We start from the raw sequence: 23,859 nt of genomic DNA on the forward strand, positions 1-23,859 counted from the left end.
CAGACACAGGGGAAAACGGTTATGAATAATATTAAGCTCAGTTTTAGAATCCGGAGACCCAAAAAGACTGTTAGGAGGTTGAAGGCAGTGTCAGATGCATATGAAGAAGAGGGTAATCAACTGCAGCTGACAAGTCAACGAGATATGGAGGGAAGAAGCCAGAAGGTAGTGAGCTACTTTACAAAGGACAGATTCCAAGGAATAGTGAGGCTATGAACCAAACTGAGGAGGTCAAGAAGAAGCAAACAAGGAGCTGAAGGGAAAAAAGCTGAGGCAAGTAACACAAAATCTTTTGTCAACACTGGACTCGTAAGGAAGAGGACAGACAGCAAATCTTCAAAATGACTCATGGCAACCTTTCACCCTGATGATTTACTGTGGAAGACATTCTATTACCTGCACATCAATCACACCACCTTCCTCGGCAATAACAGCTACTTTATTTTTCTTTAGGCAATCAGCACACATCTCTGTGGTGGTTTGAATGAGTGATTCTACCAGCTAGGTCCCAAGGTTTGGTATGTGACCCAGGCCAGGCGAATCAGAGCACCTAACTCCCTGGAATGTGCACGATTCACACAGGCCAATACAACAAATGAGCATTATTCCCAGGTCTTTTGCTGGAACCACTCAGGTTAAAAAAAAAAAAAAAGCTGGCTATTTCCACAGAGAACACTGATCTACGAGGAGAGCTGTGAAAACATGAGACCGTAGGTACAACCATCACATGGTGTAGTCTACATGAAAATAAAGCCAAACATAGGAAAGTAATGCCAAAAAATGGAGAGAGAAGTTTCTAATGAAAGCATCTGGACACTGGAAGTCAGCATTACCCAAATTTAGCTGTACCCCTATGCCATAAATACCTTCATAAGCTAATGCCAATTTGACTTAGGTTTCGATCACCTAAAACTGAATAAATACTGATTAACAGAACTATTGAACCCAGATCAACGTAACAGGATTTGTTTTAGTATCTTACAGTCACTAAATATCAATACTTCGGAGGAAAGCCCCCAAATACAAACAAAAAATCTACCTCATACTACTTTATACCAAATCATATACTTTATGAAAACTATTATAATGAGGTTATAAGTATATATTGCAATTCTGATTTAGGTTGATTTTTTACTTTTCTTGGTTCATAGACCTCCTGAATGTCCATCAGAAAATGGCAAAGTAGAGCTAATAAAGACAACCATGGGAGAACAGAAAACAAACAAGTTGTGTGTGTGTGTGTGTGTGTGCATGTGTTTGTTTTATGAAGAAGGTAAAAAATGGAATTCAGTACCAGACATTTTAATATCCAGAAGTAAATAATGTTCCAAAGATCATGTGTCATTTTTTTTAACAAGGTCACAAAATTACTAGGTAAATGTAGAAATATATCCACATACATTTCTCCATGCATAGAACATATACTAATGCTATATCTTTTAAAATAGGTTGTAATTTTCAACAAGAGGTAACAGTGGATTTTAAAAGGGCTTATACTACATAAAAATGCATGCAAATTCCACTTTGTAGATACACACCACACTGTTATCCTTACTACAGATGAAAATAATTTGTCCTATACTCTATTTTCACTGAGAATTCATAACTAAACCTTTTACTCTAATGCTATAAAGCTAAATAAGTGTTTACTTATTCTACCACAGGACAGCGTAAGTATTGTAGATTACTGCCATTAAATTAAACTAAAAGAGTAAACGGAAAAAATAATTTCAGTAGTTTACTTACATCACAATTACAGCCAAATACTCCATTAGAAAAGGAAATCAAGTTATAAGATTTGTCACCCCAGCGTACTGTTGGATCTCCAGTAAGAACCTTTGTAGCAACCTAAAATAAATGTAACATTTCCAAATTTAAAGGATTTTAATATTGGCTTTTAAGTATTTATATCTTAAATACACACAAACACACACACAAACACACATGATCTCACTTTTCCTCTTCAGGTAAACCAAATTTAATAAAATTTAATAAAATATTATATTCAAGAGATAATAATTCTGGCCTTGACTTTAAATAGTACTCAAAATCCAAGAAATTCTACCAGAAAAGAGAATGATGGTACAACGTTCATGAATGTTTAGAGAATATACAATTGAAAGGACAAGGCTTTTGCAACTTGAATAGGATAAGAGGCATTGATAAGTTTAGTCATTAAAGTCTAGTTACAAGAAAAATATTTCAAGAATTCATATCCTACTAAGCCAGTTTCTCAAATGGTAAGTTTGGGCCGTAAGTGAGTCATGAAACCTCAGTAAACATTCTTTACAAGAAAGAATAAAATAGAACATAAATATCAGAGTACACCGCAGATAGTCAAAGTAATTATTACTGTTTTGTGAAACTTCTATGATGTATGTATGTGTAAGTGTGCACACGCTTGTGTGCGTGTGTGTGTGTCTGATGGGCTGCAATCTAAATATGCCTAACTGTAGATTGCAGCAAAATAGTTTGAGCAACACTTCATGAAAACACATTCTTCCTCAAGAAGCTTGTTGATTCTACTTAAAAACAAATGCAGCTAAGGAAGAGGAAAAATTGTTTTCTAGCTACAAGGTTTTTCAATCCTATATTATTTCTAACATTTAATATTGATGAATGTATTATGAAGTAACTTCAGTGTTTTCAAAAGACTCTGAGATTCCTACAAATATGACTACTACCTTTTATTTTTTTCCCAGGAAATGATATTACCCCAGAAAGAAAAAAGTAGGCCACAATTACCCTTAAATTCACTAAAATCAGTGTGTTCTATAAAATCAAATGATAAAATAAATCACAAGAATGATATAATTCTTAGGACAGACCTCACCAACTAAGATATCAAGGCCCACTGGTGTGGGTTATAGGTAGGTTCTCATGTCACCTTTGGTATGAAATCTCATTTAGCCCAGCATCTTATGCAAATTTCCTGTATATATGATCAATAAAAAGGTTGGGAACCACTGACATCTGATAAGCAAATAATAGACATACTTCTTTAAACAACATATAAGATGTCTAAATGGAGCTAAACAATGTGGCAAGAATTTACAGAGCATTATTTATGTATAATCTTCATTTGATACGTGTGTGTGTATATATATATATATATATATATATATATATATATATATATATATCTAAGAAAATGTTTTAAAAGCCTGCATTAAATATTTTATGACTTAGTATTTGCACTTTCTTTTCTTAGCTGCCCCATTCTAAGATAAAAGGTGTTTCCAAGATACAGGAAACAACTGTCTTCACAATTATGTTTCACAGTGGTTTTATGGGTGTATATTTCAAACTCAGTAAGTTGTATACATTAAATATGTACAGCTTTTTGTATGTCAATTATACCTTAATAAAGTGGTTTAAAAAAAAAAGCCTGCATGTAACAAAATTCTTCTCATGTTCAATTTACACAAGAGTCCTCCAGAAAAATCTGTGGGAAGAAATAACAAAATAAGACAGTTGAATACCTGAGAATAATCTTCCGGTGTTACATGTGGACTGCCGTCATCTAAACAAAATACCAGTAAACTGCTCTGAATTTTTTCTAACATAGTCAAGTTCTCTGGATTAAGACTAATCAAATATTCTCGTGCCTAAAGGGCAAGGAGATAATAATAAAATGTTACAAATTAAATACAAAATATCCAGAAAATCTTAATAGGTTCTCAAAAAGTTACCAAAAAGGTTCATCAAGAAAAGTGTGAATTCAAGAACCTCTCTGTTGACTCCTGAACAGGTTTTTCCTCCAACTGCATGGCTGGTCCCTATACTTGTGCTACTAAATGCATAAAGGTATAAAGTTATGCCACCCCCTAGATTTTCTCTAATAGTTTAATATTGTACAATGTATTTAATGCTGCTTAAAACTTAAAGCTGTCTGTCCATTTATCTTTACTTCAAAAATCTGAACAAAGGGCCAGCATATACTTGAGCTCAGTGTTTGAAATTTAAATGTAAATAAAATAAAAATAGCATACCCTCACCCCAAAAGTGTAAATTAGTTAATAATGTTGTATTGCATATTTGAAAGCTTCTAGAGAGTATATCTTAAAAGTTCTCAAAAAAAAAAAAAAGTTCTCATTACAAAAAATGTATTTTTTAGGGCTTCCCTGGTGGCGCAGTGGTTGACAGTCCGCCTGCCGATGCAGGGGACACAGGTTCGTGCCCCAGTCCGGGAAGATCCCACATGCCGCAGAGCAGCTGGGCCCGTGAGCCATGGCCGCTGAGCCTGCACGTCTGGAGCCTGTGCTCCGCAACGGGAGAAGCCACAACACTGAGAGGCCCGCGTACCGCAAAAAAAAAAAAAAAAAAAAAAAGTATTTTTTAGTTTTCTGTATGGTGATGGACGCTAACTAGACTTACTGTGGTGATTATTTCTCAATATATACAAATATTGAATCCTTATGTTATATAGTTGAATATAATGTTGTAAGTCAATTATACCTCAAAAGAAAAGAAAAATGTAAATTATAACCTTAGCCCATCGAGTTCGCTCCTCACTAGTTAACGCTGCTACCCCAGGTCCATCAGGTTCACTATGGCACTTCTTTTGGATGTATGTCAATTGCCTTTGGAAGATTAAATAAAGAGGATTCAAAAAGAGCACAGGCAGGATCACTAGCTACTTTGGCCTTTAATAGGTTATAAAGTTTATAAGTATTTAAATGTTTTGATATATTATCCAAAGAAAGAGATTATGGTCTCAACAGCAATGGAGTTATTTCCTGCACATCTTTTTTTTTAAAGTGATTATGTGGCCTATTAATACCGTAAGTATACTTGACAAATCTCACAAATATTATGTACATTTTATCTAACTAAAAACTATGTGTATATATTAACAGAGGACTTATTCTGTACCCAAGTAATACTTGGGCTTAACCCCCAAAATAGAAATACCATGTAGTTAGTTTTAAATGTTTTCACATATGCCATTCTTACTTAAAATCATTACAAAGGCTATTAGCTAAAGATAAATTATTTCCCCCCATAGCATTCTATAATCCTAGTCTGATGAGTTTCACGTATCTTTAAACATATTAGCAGGTAAATAACAGGGTTCTTCCACAAAGAAATTTTCATCAAAAATCTACAGCTTATTTTCATCCCTACTTCCTCATAACATATGCTAAGAAATTACCTCAATTTAAACGCTTCCACAGGTTTCTCAGAAAGTGAGCTACTGTAGCTTAATAAATGCTCAAAACACACCACTAGCAGCCATCCCTTATTTGTGACTTTATCATTCAAGGAATGAATTCCTTGCTGCAAAATTCCTCCGCCTTTATTTGAAACTAATGGTGTCCTGTGGAGTGGATGAAGCCTTCTATAACAAACAATCTGCATCTATGGTGGAAGCAACTTGCCTTATCTCTTCCTGCTTACTTGTCTTTGCTAACTCTGATTTTGCTTCAATTACAAATAAAGCTTACAGAGTTGGTGGTTATATGGCAGCCATAATAACTAGGATAAATTCTGAATGCTTAAGGAATAAAATCTACCTCACTGTTTTTCTCCATATGGTATGAGCTGCTGCCTTTCCCTTACCACCTGAGAGCACCAGTTTTTACTATGAAACTTTTCCCCACTCCCTGACATAGCCATTTTAATATTCAGTGGGAAAGGACCACGTCATAAAAAAACAGTCATTATCAGAGAGAAATCACCAGGAAAAATGCATTAAACCTGAAATGACATTTTAAGTTTGATAATAAAAGGTCAGATAGTAACTGCCAAATCCTCACCATTAAGAAGTCCATCCTACCTAAAGTGATCTACAGATTCAAGGCAACCCCTATTAAAATCCGATGGCATTTTTCACAGAAACAAGAAAAAGAATCCTAAAATTCATATGGTACCACAAAAAACTCCAAATAGACAAAGCAGTTTTAAGCAAGAAGAACAATGCTGGAGGCATCACACTTCCTGGTTTCAAAATATATTACAGAGCTTCAGTAATCAAAATAGTATGGCACAAATAACAGACATACAGGTCAATGGAACACAACAGAAAGTCTAGAAATAAATCCACTTACATACAGTCAACTGAGGTGCCAAGGAAGCCAAAAATACACAATGGGAAAAGGATAGCCCCTTAAATAAACAGTGTTGGGAAAATTACCACATACAAAAGAATGAAACTGGACCCCTATCTTACACCATACAGAAAAATCAATTCAAAACAGACTAAAGGCTTAAATGTAAGACCTGAAACAATAAAACTCCTGGAAGAAAACATGGGAAAAAATGCTTCTAGACATTGGCCTCAGCAAGCATTTCTTAGACATGATACCGAAAGCACAGGCAACAAAAGTAAAAACAGACAAGTAGGATTACATCAAACTAAAAGCTTCAGCACAGTTAACAACTAAGTGAAAAGGCAACCTACAGAATATGAGAAAATACATGCAAACCATACATCTGATAAGAGGTTAATATTCAAGGAACTCCTACAATTTAATAGCAAAAAAACAAATCTGATTAAAAAATAGGCAAAGGGACTGAACAGACATTTCTCCAAAGAAGATACAAAAATGGCCAACAGGTATATGAAAAGGTGCTCAACATCACTAATCATCAGGGAAATGTAAGTAAAAACCACAATGAGATATTACCTCATTCCTGTCAGAACGGCTATTAACAAAAAGATAAGTGATATCAAGTGTTGACGATGATGTGGAGAAAAGGGAACCCTTCTGCACTGTTGGCGGGACTCTCAATTGGTGAAGCCACTATAAAAAACTATGGAGGTTCCTCAAGAAATTAAAAATAGAAATACTATATGATCCAGCAATCCCAGTTCTGTGTATATATCCAAAGGAACTGAAATCAGGATCTTAAAGAGACATGTGCATTCCCAGGTTCCTTGCAGCATTACTCACAATAGCCAAGAGGCAAAACGCAACTTAAATATTCAGCGAAGGATAAACGAGATGTGATATATACATACAAATGGAATTCTATTCTGCCTTAAAAAAGAAAGAAATCCCACCACTTGCAACAATGTGAATGAACCTGGAGGACACTACCCTAAGTGAAATATGCCAAACACAGAAGGACAAATACTGCATGGTATCACTTATACGTGGAATCTAAAATAGTTAGACTATTAGAAGCAGAATAGAATGGTGGGTGCCAGGGGCTGATCTAAGGAGGAAATGAGGAGGCATTAGTCAAAGGATACAAAGTTTCAGTTACATAAGATGAGTAAGTCCTAGAGAACTACTGTACAGCATAGTTCCTGTAGTTAATGATACTGTACTGTACACTTAAAAATTTGCTAGGGCTTCCCTGGTGGAGCAGTGGTTGAGAGTCCGCCTGCCGATGCAGGGGACACGGGTTCGTGCCCCGGTCCGGGAGGATCCCACATGCCGCGGAGCGGCTGGGCCCGTGAGCCATGGCCGCTGAGCCTGCGCGTCCGGAGCCTGTGCTCTGCAATGGGAGAGGCCACAACAGTGAGAGGCCCGCGTACCGCAAAAAAAAAAAAAAAAAAAAAAAAAAAAAAAAAAAAAAATTTGCTAAAAGGGGAGATCTTAACGTAAGTGTTCTTAACACAAAAAAATTAATTATTAAAAATAAATTAAGGGCTTCCCTGGTGGCGCAGTGGTTGAGAGTCCGCCTGCCGATGCAGGGGACACGGGTTCGTGCCCCGGTCTGGGAAGATCCCACATGCCGCGGAGCGGCTGGGCCCGTGAGCCATGGCCGCTGAGCCTGCGCGTCCGGAGCCTGTCCTCCGCAACGGGAGAGGCCACAACAGTGAGAGGCCCGCGTAACGCATAAAAAAAAAAAAAAAAAAAAAAAAAAAAAAAATAAATTAAGAGGGCGGGACACCTTTGGAGGTAATGAATATGTTTAGGATATAGACTGTGGTGATAGTTTCATCCGTGTATACTTATCTCCAAACTCATCCAGTTGTACACAATAAATATGTACAGCTTTCTGTATGTCAATCATACCTCAAAAGTGGTTTAAAAATAATTATTCATATAAAAAAAGAGGTACAGATTTGGTAACTAAAATAACCCCTTTTCCTTTAATTTGGCTACCTATGCACCTGTTTTCAGCTACACATGCAATTTCTGATATTTAAAAGCACAAAGATTTGTATTAACAATGTTTATATTTCAGAATCACACACTTTTAAAATATTCTACCCTTGATATGTCCTCACAATCTTGTTTCTGCCTTCATTACTTCCCACTCATTCTTTAATTTACCATAATCGGGTTTTGTCCAGTGATTATCCTGAAAGTATGTTTCTGAATGTTACCAATGGCATCCCATAAAATCCAGCAGCTTTATCTCAGTCTTATTTTCCTCATTGCAGTGTTTAAACACCCAGGAGTCAATATTAAAATTCTCTCTGCCTTGGCTTTTGTAGCACTGTTCCACTGTGGTCTCCCTAACTCACTGACTACTTGGTCTTTTTGACTAACCATTTGTTCTCGTTCCACTGTCAAATGTGTGTTTCACCAAATTTCTCTCAGTGGCCTCCCCCAACCTCTTCTACAAGTTTCTCCTTTGGTAATTTCATCCACTACTTTAATAGCTTCAACCATCACCTTTATATAAGAGGCAACCAAATCTCTAACTTCAACCCCATTTTCTCTCTAAATTTCTGGTACCAAATTTCCAAATGCTTATTGGATATATCTACCTCAATTTCTGTCAACATCCCCAATTAAATTTGGAATTTAAAAATTATCTCCCTGACCCCTCCTTATTAATACAAATTTTTAAAAAATTGATCTTAGAGAAAAACATAGGTATAAATCTTCATGACCTTGGATCGATCAGGCAATGGTTTCTAAGATATGACACTAAAAGCACAAGCAACAAAAGAATAGATAAATTAGACGTGGTCAAAATTAAAATATTTGTCCTTCAAAAGAGGCCATGGGGCTTCCCTGGTGGCGCAGTGGTTGAGAGTCCGCCTGCCGATGCAGGGGACGCGGGTTCGTGCCCCAGTCCGGGAGGATCCCACGTGCCGCGGAGCGGCTGGGCCCGTGAGCCATGGCTGCTGGGCCTGCGCGTCCGGAGCCTGTGCTCCGCGACGGGAGAGGCCACAACAGTGAGAGGCCCGTGTACCGCAAAAAAAAAAAAAAAAAGAGGCCATGAAGAAAGTGAAGAAACAACTCTAGAATGAGAGAAAATATTTGTAGTTTATATATTTGATAAGGGACTTATATCTAGAATATATAAAGAAGCTTTACAACTCAATAATAAAAAAGACAAACAACCCAATTAAAAATTGGCAAAGGATATGAATAGACATTTCTCCAAGTAAGATATACAAATGGTCACAGGCACATGAAAATATGTTCAACATCGTCATTATGGACATGCAGCTGTAAACCACAATGAGATCCCACTTCATACCCTCTAGGATGGCTACCATCAAAAAGGCAGACAATAACAAGTGCTGGTGAGAATGAAGATAAATCGGAATCCTCAAATACTGCTGATGTGAATGTAAAATGGTACAGTCATACTGGAAAACAGTCTGGCAGTTCCTTAAACGGTTCAACATAGAGTTATGATGCAGCAATTCCACTCCTAGGTATATATACCCAAGAGAAATAAAAACACATGTCCACACAAAAACCTGTACACAGATGTCCAGGACAGCATTACTCACAGCAGCCAAAAAGTGGAAACAACCCAAATGTCCATCTGATGAATGATTAAATAAAATGTGGTACAGCCTCAGAATGAAATATTTTTCAGCCAAAAAAGGAAAAAAGTACTAATACATGCTACAACATGGATGGATGTTGAAAACATCATATATGCTAAATGAAAGAATGCAGACAAAAAAGGCTATGTATTTTAAGACTCCATTTATATGAAATGTCCAGAATAGGCAAACCCACAGAGATAGATTAAGTGAAAGATAGAAAGGTTGCCTAGGGCTGGTGGGGTGGAAGTGTTTGGGAAATATGAGAAATGTCTGCTAATGGACGGGGTAAGAGTTGGGGAGCAAATGAGTTACTGCTTACGGGCTCAGGGTTACTTTTGGGGGTGACACAAATGTTCTAAAATTGATTGTGGAGATGACAGCACAATTCTGAATATTCTAAAAAATACTGAATTGTACACTTTGAATGGGTGGACTGTGTGGTGTGTGAATTGTCTCAAAGCTATTATTAAAAACAAGAAAAAAATTGAAAAGGTACCTCCTCGTGTGTTGCCTCCTCCTGTTACAATACTATCTGCTTACTCAGTCACATTTAACAGCTTCCTTTCTTTCTAAATCCAGTTACCAATTCATATTAATTTTATCTCCAAAACATTTTCTGCATTTATCCCATCTTTTTAAAAAAATTTTTTTTAATTGAAGTATAGTTGATTTACAATGTTGTGTTACTTTCTGATGTACAGCAAACTGATTCAGTTATACATATATATATTCTTTTTCAGATTCTTTTCCATTAGAGTTTACTATAAGATACTGAATATAGTTCCCTGTGCTATACAGTAGGACCTTATTGTTTATTTGATGTAGAGTGTCCCATATTTTAAAGTCCCAACCTCTTACTTCTTTACTGGATTACTGCAAATTTTAATACATCTCTTTTCAGGCTCTAACTCATTAAGATTCAGAATCTGACCAATCTATGTTACACTTCTAATATGTATCTTATGTTTCTAAATAAAATTTCAGCAGAGGGAATTAAAAAAAATAGACCTGGTAAGTAGTCTCTCAGAGCTCCATCTGCATGTGAAAACACAGAAATAAATGACTTCAATACAATTTAATAATCAATATAATAAAGATAAATATGAGGCATACAGAGAGTCTAAAGGAGTCTAAGTCCTTGGGCCATGAAGAGAAGAAAGAGAATGGAAAATCATGAAATAGGACATAAAATAGGAAGTAGTGACCTTGTGGTGACCTATGAACAGAAACAAAGCACGAGGAGGAATTCTTACTTAAAAGTGGACAAGGCAGGAGAAGGCAATCCAAACAGAAAGCATGAGCACATGCAAAGATCACAGATAACTTAACATGTTAGAACTGCAAGCAAAAATGGGGTAGGAGTGTAGGACGCACAGGGAGGAAGAGCAGGACAAGGCTGAAGGGACAGGTGAAGGTCAAATCCAGACCGTCACTAAAAAACTGGGACTCTATTCTAGACCCAAAGAAACCATTCAAGAATTAAGCCAAAGTGAGATAAAATCAAACTTGAATTTTAAAGTCACAGACGGATGACTGTAGAGCATGTAGGGAAGCAAGAAAACCACCTGAGAATTTGAATCAACAGAGTTAAAAATCTGAACAACACTTTGATTTTTCTTTTTTTTTTTTTTGCGGTATGCGGGCCGCTCACTGTTGTGGCCTCTCCCATTGCGGAGCACAGGCTCCAGATGCGCAGGCCCAGCGGCCATGGCTCACGGGCCTAGCCACTCTGCGGCATGTGGGATCCCCCCCCAGACCAGGGCACGAACCCGTGTCCCCTGCATCGGCAGGCGGACTCTCAACCACTGCGCCACCAGGGAAGCCCTGATTTATTTTTTTAAAAGAAATCAGATATCCGAATTTTTGTGTGAATTCAACCAGAAATCCATATGTTTCTGTGAATTCTCCTGATTTTAAAATAGTAATGTAAATTCTCTGTTATCCAAGCAAAACAGGCCACAGGCTGAATTCAGCCCACGGATCACGTGTTTCTGAGAGAGTGGCTTTCAGTAATAAAATTATTAGATCAGGCTTGTTAATTGTATGTCAAATTTGGAAATTTTAAAATATAGCTGGAACGTACAGAAAGATTATCCAAGACACAAAAGCAAAACACCTAAAAGATGGATAATTCTGCCTATATCAAAATTAACAATGTCTGTTCAATTACCAAATAAATGTGTTAAATGGAAGAAAATGTTTGCAATCTGTATAACTGATAAATGATCAGTGCCCAGAAATATAATTACTACAAATCAATAAGAATAAAAAAATAGCCAATAGAAAAACAGGCAAGCCTACCTCAAGAAACCAGAAAAATCTCAAGTAAACAATCTAACCTTACACCTAAAGGAACTAAAGAAAGGAGAACAAACAAAACCCAAAGTCAGAAATCATAAAGATCAGAGCAGAAATAAATGAAATTAAAAAAAACAATAGCAAAGATCAATAAAACTAAAAGCTAGTATTTCAGAAAATAAACAAAATTGATAAACCTTTAGCCAGACTCATCAAGAAAGAGAGAGGACTCAAATCAATAATATTAGAAATGAAAAAGGAGAAGTTACAACAGACACCACAGAAAGACAAAGCATCCTAAGAGACTACTACAAGCAACTTTATGCCAATAAAATGGACAACCTTGAAGAAATGGACAAATTCTTAGAAAGGTATAACCTTCCAAGACTGAACCAGGAAGAAACAGAAAATATGAACAGACCTATCACAAGTAATGAAATTGAAACTGTGATTAAAAATCTTCCAACAGGGCTTCCGTGGTGGCACAGCGGTTGAGAGTCCGCCTGCCGATGCAGGGGACATGGGTTCATGCCCCGGTCTGAGAAGATCCCACATGCCACGGAGCGGCTGGCCCCATGAGCCATGGCCACTGGGCCTGCGCGTCCGGAGCCTGTGCTCCGCAACGGAAGAGGCCACAGCAGTGAGAGGCCCGCGTACCGAAAAATAAAAAAAAAACTTCCAACAAACAAAACTCCAGGACCAGATAACTTCACAAGTGAATTCTATCAAACATTTAGAGAAGAGCTAAAACCCATCCTTCTCAAACTCTTCCAAAAAATTGCAGATGAAGGAACACTCCCAAACTCATTCTATGAGGCCACCATCACCCTGATACCAAAACCAGACAAAGATACTACAAAAAAAAGAAAATTACAGACCAATATCACTGATGAATATAGATGCCAAAATCCTCAACAAAATACTAGCAAACAGAATCCAACAACACATTAAAAGGATCATACACCATGATCAAGTGGGATTTATCCCAGGGATGCAAGGATTCTTCAATATAAGCAAATCAATCAATGTGATACACCGTATTAGCAAACTGAACAATAAAAACCATATGATCATCTCAATAGATGCAGAAAAAGCTTCTGACAAAATTCAACACCCATTTATGATAAAAACTCTCCAGAAAGTGGGCATAGAGGGAACCTACCTCAACATAATAAAGGCCATATACGACAAACCCACAGCAAACATCATTCTCAATGGTGAAAAACTGAAAGCATTTCCTCTAAGATCAGGAACGAGACAAGGATGTCCACTCTCACCACTATTATTCAACATAGTTTTGGAAGTCCTAGCCATTGCAATCAGAGAAGAAAAAGAAATAAAAGGAATACAAATTGGAAAAGAAGTAAAAGTGTCACTGTTTGCAGATGACATGATACTATACATAGAGAATCCTAAAAGTGCCACCAGAAAACTACTAGAGCTAATCAATGAATTTGGTAATGTTGCAGGATACAAAATTAATGCACAGAAATCTCTTGCATTCCTATACACTAATGATGAAAAATCTGAAAGAGTAATTATGGAAAAACTCCCATTTACCATTGCAACAAACTGAATAAAATACCTACGAATAAACCTACCTAGGGAGACTGATGAAAAAAATTAAAGATGATACCAAGAGCTGGAGAGATATACCACGTTCTTGGATTGGAAGAATCAATATTGTGAAAATGACTATACTACCAAAAGCAATCTACAGATTCAATGCAATCCCTATCAAATAACCAATGGCATATTTTATGGAACTAGAACAAAAGATCTTAAAATTTGTATGGAGACACGAAAAACCCCGCATAGCCAAAGCGGTCTTGAGGGGAAGAAAAGAAGCTGGAGGAATCAGACTCTCTGACTTCAGACTATACTACACAGCTACAGTAATCAAGACAGTATGGTACTGGCACAAAAACAGAAACATAGATCAACGGAACAAGATACAAAGCCCAGAGATAAACCCATGCACATATGGTCAACTAATCTATGACAAAGGAGGCAAGGATATACAGTGGAGAAAAGACAGTCTCTTCAATAAGTGGTGCTGGGAAAACTGGACAACTACATGTAAAAGAATGAAATTAGAACACTCCCTAACACCATACACAAAAATAAACTCAAAATGGATTCGAGACCTAAATGTAAGACCGGACACTATAAAACTCTTACAGGAAAACATAGGAAGAACACTCTTTGATATAAATCACAGCAAGATCTTTTTTGCTCCACCTCCTAGAGTCATGGAAATAAAAACAAAAATAAACAAATGGGATGTAATGAAACTTCAAAGCTTTTGCACAGCAAAGGAAACCATAAACAAGACAAAAAGACAACCCTCAGAATGGGAGAAAATATTTGCAAACGAATCCACAAAGGATTAATCTCCAAAATATATAAACAGCTCATGCAGCTCAATATTAAAGAAACAAACAACCCAATCCAAAAATGGGCAGAAGACCTAAATAGACATTTCTCCAAAGAAGACATACAGATGGCCAAGAAGCACATGAAAATCTGCTCAACATCACTAATTATTAGAGAAATGCAAATCAAACTACAATGAGGTATCACCTCACACCAGTTAGAATGGGCATCATCAGAAAATCTACAAACAACAAATGCTGGAGAGGGTGTTGAGAAAAGAGAACCCTCTTGCACTATTGGTGGGAATGTAAATTGATATAGCCACTATGGAGAACAGTATGGAGGTTCCTTAAAAAACTAAAAATAGAATTACCATATGATCCAGCAATCCCACTACTGGGCATATACCCAGAGAAAACCATAATTCAAAAAGACACATGCACCCCAATGCAGCACTATTTACAACAGCCAGGTCATGGAAGCAACCTAAATGCCCATCTACAGATGAATCGAAAAAGAAGTTGTGGTACATCTATACAATGGAATATTACTCAGCCATAAAAAGGAACAAAATTGAGTCATTTGTTGAGATGTGGATGGATCTAGAGACTGTCATACAGAGTGAAGTAAATCAGAAAGGGAAAAACAAATATCGTATATTAACACATGTGTGTGGAAGCTAGAAAAATGGTACAGATGAACTGGTTTGCAGGGCAGAAGTTGAGACACAGATGCAGAGAACAAACGTATGGACACCAAGGGGGGAAAACTGTGGTGAGGTGGGGATGGTGGTGGTGGTGTGATGAATTGGGCAATTGCGATTGACATTAGTATACACTGATGCGTATAAAACTGATGGCTAATAAGAACCTGCAGAATAAACAAACAAACAAACAAAAGAACTAATGCTAAACTTTCTTTGGGTTATTTGTATGGAAATATGTTAATATAAATGTTTCAGACATTACATGAAATTTCTAAAAATCTTATATGTTCTGGTATAATGTTATAAGGCATAATTCTAGTTATTACTTGAAAATGTATATCTCAGAAATAACTAAATTTCCTTGTCAACTGCATTATTATGAACTTACATCAAATCTTTAACTGTGGTCATTTTTAAGTCTTTTGTCATTTACAGACAGTTCTGGGTGTACTCTGATGCTTTTGCAAAAATGTTCCTATAAAAGGGTTTCATCTTCAAAGAATTCATGGAAAAGACTCTGACAAGTACAGGTTTCTGGTTACTGATTACACTGCTGAACTGAATCAATAGGCATTTTCAGAACTCTAATGGAAAACTGATGAATTATAAACGTGCTAACAAAAGATCAAGACAAAAAAATAATTACATGGGACTGAGTGAACTGATGACGATGATTTTAATTTTTGTGACTTTCTATTTGAATTAAAAAAAATCCCACAAGGACTCAGAGGCAAAAAATATACAAAATCAATTTTCACTGCAAAGTAAAGGAGCTGTTACAGTGGAGGATTACTGGACTGAATGTCAATATTATGACATAGTATGAGTGTGTTTCGTGTTTGGTAATTGCAATCATTGTTGCTTTTGTTGTCGTCATCCATTTACAATGCTTGATGTCAGTTTATTTATCTCTTGTAAAAATAAAATACAGTGTGTGTGTGTGTGAAAAAAATGAGGTTTCGTAAATTCTCTCTTAAATTTTCTTTTACTAACTGCTAGTATATAGAAATATTAATTTTTATATGAAGACGTCATACCCAGCTTGCTAAAGTCACTTATTAATTCTAATTCTATAGATCATTTTAGATTCTTTAATTATCTGGAAATAAAGTGTTATTTCTTTTTTTCTATCTTTAAAAAAAAAAAGAAAAATAGGCAAGGGACTTCCCTGGTGGCACACTGGCTAAGAATCTACCTGCCAATGCAGGGGACACAGATTCAATCCCTGGTCCAGGAAGATCCCACATGCCATGGAGCAACTAAGCCCATGCGCCACAACTACTGAGCTTGCGAGCCATAACCACTGAGCCCACATGCCACAACTACTTAGACCACACACCACAACTACTGAAGCCTGCACGCCTAGAGCCTATGCTCTGCAACAAGAGAAGCTACCACAATGAGAAGCCCATGCACCACAATGAAGAGTAGCCCCCGCTCGCTGCAACTAGAGAAAGCCTGCATGTAGCAACGAAGACCCAATGCAGCCAAAAATTAATTAATTAATTAATTTTAAACAGTACACACAAAGTACAATCCGTATGGTAAAAGATTGATAAATTAGACTACATTCAAATGTAGAGCTTCTGCTGATCAAAAAGACACTTTGAAACCCATGAAAAGCTCATATCCAGAATGTATAAGGAACTCCTACAACACGCCTAGTGTTGAACACACTAGTTCAAGCACTTATTAGCACAACTACTTTGGAAAGCTGGCACAACCACTGAGGCTGAACATACACATACACTATGACTCCCCAAGTCCTCTCCTGAGTGTAATCAGACAGAAGTGCATGCATGTATATATCAAAGACTTGTACGGGATTTTCACAGCAGCATTTTTTGTACTAATAAAAACTGCAAGCAAGCTAAGTGATTATCCTTGAGAAGGAACAAAAGCCCAGTAACTGGAAAGTGGTATAAGGGGGATTTCTGGAGTAATGGAAACGTTCTGTATCTTGACCTGCGTGGTGGCTGCATGAGTAATTAGCTATGTACTTCTGTATGTGCTTTTGTACATGTCTGTAATACTCAATGAAAATAATTTAAAATATATATACCTTCATATAATTCAACATTTAGAAGACAATCTAGAAAATCTGAACAACTGTACTGATATATTAACATGCTAATGAATCCTTAACTTTTTAGAATGAGCAAGTCATTAGGTGTGATAATGGTAATGTATATTTATGTTTTTAAGACTCCTTATATCTTAGAGAGTCATACTATTTATAGTGAAAGGATATTATGTCTGAGATTTTCTTTAACATAATCCATGGGGGAGTGACGGGAGGGGCACAGCAGGTATAGTTGAAATGAGGCTATGAATTTATAATTGTTGAAGCTAGGAGTTAAGAACTGTTGAAGCTGGGTGTGAGTACATGGAGGAGCTTCATTATATAATTCCTGCTACCTCTGGAAATTTTCCATAATACTAACTTTAAAAATATAAACATATGCAGCACTATTTACAATAGCCAGGTCACGGAAGCAACCTAAATGTCCATCAGCAGATGAATGGATAAAGAAGATGTGGTACAAATATACAATAGACTATTACTCAGCCATAAAAAGGAACAAAAATGGGTCATTTGTAGAGACGTGGGTGGACCTAGAAAGTGTCATAAAGAGTGAAGTAAGTCAGAAAGAGAAAAACAAATATCGTATATTAACGCATATATGTGGAATCTAGAAAAATGGTACAGATGAACCGGTTTGCAGGGCAGAAATAGAGACACAGATGTAGACAACAAATGTACAGACACCAAGGGGAGAAGGGGCGGATGGGATGAATTGGGAGACCGGAATTGACATATATACACTAATATGTATAAAATAGGTAACTAATGAGGACCTGCTGTATAGCACAGGGAACTTCACTTCGCTGTACAGTAGAAACTAACACAACATTGTAAAACAACTATACCCAGGACTTCCCTGGTGGTGCAGTGGTTAAGAATCTGCCTGCCAATGCAGCGGACACGGGTTCGAGCCCTGGTCCAGGAAGATCCCACATGCCATGGAGCAACTAAGCCTGTGCGCCACAACTACTGAGCCTGCGCTCTAGAGCCCGGGAGCCACAACTACCGAGCCCACGCGCCACAACTACTGAAGCCCAACGCCTCAAGCCTGTGCTCCGCAACAAGAGAAGCCACCGCAATGAAAAGCCCGCACACCACAAGAGTAGCCCCCCCCACCACAACTAGAGAAAAGCCGACTCGCAGCAATGAAGACCCAATGCAGACAAAAATAAAGAAAACACAAAAAACATACAAAACAATATTCTCTCTGTATACACTATTATATATACATACTATTTGTATATATGTAATATATACTACATCTAAAATATACATGTATGTTCTTTTTTTAAAATCTGTATGTGCATATAAATTCACTGCAACAGATCTAGAAGGGTAGAATATACCAAGCTAGCAACAGTGATTAATTTGGGGACAGGGAATGGGATGAGTAATATTTGTAATGTTTATCTTTTCTCCAAGGAGAATATATTCATATACATCCAGTAAAATTTAAAGTTAATTTAAATTAAAAATAAAATAAAAATAGATTTTTTAAAATTAGCATATATACAATTCTTATTTCTCACCTTACCGTCACCTTTTAAAAAGGTAATTTTGAACATCTATTTTTTAACCTAAGCAAAATCTTAAGACCTAATGAGACTCAAGAAAGTAGTTTGAGGGACTTCCCTGGTGGTCCAGTGGTAAAGCATCCGCCTTCCAATGGAGGGGAGGCAGATTCAATGCCTGGGCGGAACTAAGATCCCCCATGCTGTGGGGCAACTACTGAGCCCGCGCGCTGCAACTAGAGAGCCCGCATGCCACAAACTACAGAGCCCACATGCTCTGGAGCCCAGGCGCCACAACTAGAGAGAGAAAACCCACACACCACAACTAGAGAGAAGCCCCTATGCCACAACTAGAGAGAAGCCCCTATGCCACAACTAGAGAGAAGCTCATGCACTGCAACGAAAATCCCACGTGCCGCAACTAAGACCACACAGCCAAAAATTAAAAATAAATAAATAAATAAAATTAAAAAAGAATGTAGTCTGAGGGATGAGGGACTGCCCTGGTGGTCCAGTGGTTGAGACTCCTCCTTCCAACACAGAGGACGCGGATTCGATCCCTGGTCCAAGAACTAAGATCCCACATGCCACGGGGCAACTAAGCCTGTGCACTACAACTACTGAGCCCACGTACTCTGGAGCCCACGTGCCACAACTAGAGAGAAGCCCACACACCACAACAAAAGATCCTGCATGCTGCAATGAAGATCCCGTCTGCCGCAACTAAGACCCGAAGCAGCCAAAAATAAATAAATAAAATAAATTTTAAAATATACAGAGATTTAAAAAAAAAGAAAGTAGTGTGAAAACCTGAGAATCTCTGGTGGGGTCATCAAACATCCTTCATGCATTACATCGAACACAAAAACTCGGCCTCGACACATCACTGCAATGTGACTTGGGCAATGCCCTTCACTCTCTGAAAAAAGAAAAAGAAAATAGAAGACTCAAATCTCTCAAAGTCAAGCAAGAGTAAAGCTGCATGTTTATAGCCAACAGAAAAAAAATTCCTCCAATATTTTATCTATCATATATTCATCAAATATGTCACATGAATAAAAATACTTTAATAAGGTGATAAAATTTCAGTTATGTCATAAATACATGTTCCTGAAACCCGTCCATGTAAAACATCTAGAAATCCACGGAAGTTTCAAATATTTGTATACCTTAAGAATCATATAAATTCCATATTATTGCAGGACTTTCTAGTTTTATTTATGGATAGGATGGGAAGAGAAAAGTGTCGCAGAGAAATCCTGGAGGAGAGCTATTTGAGTTAAGTTTCTTTTGGGGTTTTTCTTTTTTTTTTTTTAACATCTTTATTGGAGTATATCTGCTTTAAAATGGTGTGCTAGTTTCTGCTTTATAACAAAGTGAACCAGCTATACATATACATATATCCCCATATCTCCTCCCTCTTGCGTCTCCCTCCCACCCTCCCTCCCTATCCCCCCCTCCCTCCCTATCCCACCCCTCTAGATGGTCACAAAGCACCGAGCTGATCTCCCTGTGCTATGCGGCTGCTTCCCACTAGCTATCTATTTTACATTTCGTAGTATGTGTAAGTCCATGCCATTCTCTCACTTCGTCCCAGCTTACCCTTGCCCCTCCCTGTGTCCTCAAGTCCATTCTCTACGTCTGCGTCTTTATTCCTGTCCTGCTTGGGGATTATTTTAATGTTTATTGATCATCACATAATTTAACTGCAATAGTATCTAGCTGTGATTTCTCAATAAAATAGTTTTCAGTAGAATAAGGACACTGTATGCCTGGGTGGCAAAGAGAAAGCATTTTGCCCAATCTGTAGCATTACTCAAGGCTCTGATGACACCTGGTAAGCCACTGATAATTGATTCTATGACTCATTTGGCACATATTAATTCCCAAAGAACTAACTGAGATTTTTTTTGAGACTATCCTGATTTAGTCCCATTTTTCAAATACTAGTCCCTTTGAGAAGGGTCTTCCTATAAGATCTCTGCTCCTTCCCTCTCAAAAAAGAAAGAGGAGGAAGAAAGTTAGGAAAGACATATACTGCCACTGGAAGTAAATTTATTGGTTGACATTACGTACAAGGAACTGTGCTAAATGTTTTACACAGATTATCTAATGAAATCTATTCATCAGCTAAGAGGAAGAGCCATTTCCTGATAGCATTATTATTTTTTCTCTTACATCCTATTTCCTCAAGTCCTTGTAGGTGAGGTATGTATTTCCTTTGTCCCTCATGGCTATTTCCAAACCATTTCTTCTTTCTTCCCCTTCAAAAACCTCCATACCCTTTTACATTTACCACCACTACCTTTTATTGCTGTCCTCTATTACCTAAAATTTCAGGCTGCAAAAGAAAAAATAAAATAAACCTGATGCCAACTTAATCAATAAATATTTGGGAAGAGGATGACAGAAGGGTGCTGCCACAGGATGAGCATAAGAGGGGATATTTGAGCAGAGAAATGAAGCAAAGGTGTGAATACAGAAATACCTGCAGGAAGAGAGTTCCAGGTAGAGGAAACAGCAAGTACAAGGGCATTAGGACAAAAATGAGCTGGTCTGCTTAAAGGGAAACAAGGTCAGTGCAGCTACAGCAGAGAGAAATGGGTAGAATGGTAGAAAAAATTGGGGCCAGACCATATTGGCCTTAGAAAGGGCTTGCAATTTGAAGTATGGTGGAAAAGAAGCCAATGGAAGGTTTTAAGCAGGATAGTAATAACGTCTCCTAATTAATACTTTACAAAGGGCACTCTAGTTGCCATATGGAGAAGAGATTTTAAGAGGGAAGAAAATATACAGCAAGATCAGTTAGGAGGTAACTGAAGTGGTCCAGGTGAGAACCACCTAAGTGAGAGTTGATGGTGGCTTTGACTGGGGTGTGACACTTGAAGGAAGCAAGAGGTCAATTTTTTCTTTTTAAGAAGGGAGATATTACAAATTGGTACAACCCGCTAAAGAGGGAAGACTGTTAATGCAGCACAGAGAGAAAGGATAATGCAGAAGCAAGGTCCTTGATTAAACAAGAGGTGATGGAGCCCAGGGCACCTTACAGAAGGGTTATCCTTAGGAGTTAGAACAGTTCCACACTCTTAAAAAGAGAAGACAAAGTATATGAATATGCAGTAGTGTACAGCAAGGAGGTTACAGAATGGGCCAATATTTGAATGAATGTTTCTATGACTGCTGTAATAAATTACCACTAACTTAGTGGTAAATCACCACTAGCAACACAAATTTATTGTCTTACAGGTCTGGGGACCGAAGTCTGAAATGTGTCTCACTGGGCTAAAACGAGGGTGTCACCAAGTCTGTGTTCCTTCTGGAGGCTCTAGGGGAGAATCTGTTTTTCAGCCTCTAGAGGCTGCCCACATTCCTTGGCTCAGGGCCCCATTCCTCCATTTTTTTTTTTTGGCTGCCCCACACGGCTTGCAGGGTTTTAGTTCCCCGATCAGGGATCGAACCTGGACCCTGGCAGTGAAAGTGCTGAGTCCTAACCACTGGACCACCAGGGAATTCCCTCCATTCCTTCATCTTCAGAGCTATCAAGAGAGGATCATGACTTTCTCATGCTTGCATCCCTTTGGTTCTCTCCTCTGCCTCTTTCTTCACTTGTAAGAATTCTTATGATTACTCTGGGCGCACCTGAATAATCCAGGATAATCTCCCTATCTCAAGGTCAATTGATTAGCAAACTTAATTTCATCTGCAACCCAATTCCCCTTTACCATTTAAGGTAACACATTCAGTCGGCTCCAAGGATCAGGAAGTGGACATATTTGGGGGTCATTATTCTGCCTATCAGATAGGTTGGCAACTTCGGTGATAGAAACATTGCTTTACATTTGTTGAGAAATAAAAGAGTTCATTGGCTGGGAATAAAGAAGGAGAAAGGCATGAAACAGTCTTCTCTGGAAGTGAGAGAAGAGCTTGACAAAAGAATACAGCAAGGCAGTGCTTTCCGTCCACTTGAGGTTTGACTGAGAAAAGTTAAGTGATGTTTTGTGGTTTCCTTTGGCCAAGTGAATTGCTAGGGTAGGTGTCTTGAATATGTGGAGGAAAGACAGAAGACTGAAATTTAAAGTGCTGAGGCGGGGGTGGAGTGGGGAGGGAGGGAGCAGGTGAGCAAAGGTTTGAATGTATACGTAAGGAGTGGTGACAGGAAAGAACCACAGAGAGATGTGAAGATGTGGCCACGGGGAGGGAGAAATGAAACAGCGAAGAACTGCAGAGTAACTGAATTTTAAGTCAAGATGTGGTCAAAGAAATGGCTGAGGTGGACCGAAAGGAAGTGAGTTGTGAAAAGAAGGTGGAGGTCAGAGTGAGATGCCTACAACCACACTGCTGGAGGTGAGAGAGTTTTCGATTACAACAAGGTCTATGGCTGGGCCACGGGAGTGGGTGGCTGCTTGAGAAGGAGAGGAAGGAAGGAGAAGCCACGGGTCATCCACAAATGGAGGCTGAGGCCAGCAAGAATGTGACTGAGGTAATAATGGAGAGACAGACAGTGAGACTGGTGCTAAAGCAATCAATGAATGAAGGAAAGGGACCAAAAGGGAAGTCACTATGACAATGACAAGTAGGGGTGACATAACCTGATAGCATTTTTTTTTTTCAAGAGCTCAAATTGCAAGGGAAAAGAAAACACGAAAAGGGCAACAGGAAATAAAGACACCAACATCTCCTACTTGCCCTCCAGTACCAAAGTGTAAGAGAAAAACAAAATCCCCATTTGAGATGGTTATAGGAAAAGCAGTGTAAAAAATAACCAAGTTTCATGAACAGCACCTTTCAGGAGGAAAGGGGAACTTTCTGAGAAAAGGTGGAGAATATAATGGATTCTGCTGACCATGAGCTCCATCAAGTACAGCAGAAGGGTTTGGGAAGGAGTGGAGGGTGGGTCCCAGCAGTGGGGAACTTGAGTCAAATTAGGCTATGCACAAATCCATGAATCTAGATGACAAGAGATGACATTCGAAGTCTGAACTTCTTGGGCAAAACGAGGTGCCCAGGATGAAAAGCAAAACTGAATTAGTCTTAATGGTCTCGTAAGGTAAAAAAAAACAAAAAACAAAACTAGGTCTAACTTGCCTCGTTATTGAGACTAGCCTCTTATCTACAGCAACCTGCATGCTGCCGTCCCCCTCAACACACATAATTTCTTCAATTTTCTCCTTATCCAGGATAGATTCTA

At 38.0% G+C, this 23,859-nt stretch overlaps 1 protein-coding gene across 8 annotated transcripts in view; it reads right to left on the reverse strand.

Annotated features, from left to right (window-relative positions):
• CROT (carnitine O-octanoyltransferase) overlaps positions 1 to 23,859 on the reverse strand; it is a 62,546-nt gene that overhangs the window by 28,397 nt on the left and 10,290 nt on the right. For 7 of the 8 annotated variants that reach the window (XR_004351480.1, XR_004351481.1, XR_004351479.1 and 4 more), the window contains 4 exons: positions 19,482 to 19,590; positions 4,490 to 4,583; positions 3,483 to 3,608; positions 1,747 to 1,848 (listed from right to left, as the gene is read on the reverse strand). Coding sequence is in view for 5 of the 8 variants with exons in the window: in XM_032643515.1 (XP_032499406.1) it covers positions 1,747 to 1,848; positions 3,483 to 3,608; positions 4,490 to 4,583; positions 19,482 to 19,590 (431 nt within the window). In the remaining 3 variants the exon portion in view is untranslated. The remainder of the gene's footprint in view (positions 1 to 1,746; positions 1,849 to 3,482; positions 3,609 to 4,489; positions 4,584 to 19,481; positions 19,591 to 23,859) is intronic. The other variant, XM_032643518.1, reaches the window with a different exon arrangement.

The sequence above is a fragment of the Phocoena sinus genome, chromosome 9 (assembly GCF_008692025.1).
Source record: "Phocoena sinus isolate mPhoSin1 chromosome 9, mPhoSin1.pri, whole genome shotgun sequence".
Classification (NCBI taxonomy): Eukaryota; Metazoa; Chordata; class Mammalia; order Artiodactyla; family Phocoenidae; genus Phocoena; species Phocoena sinus.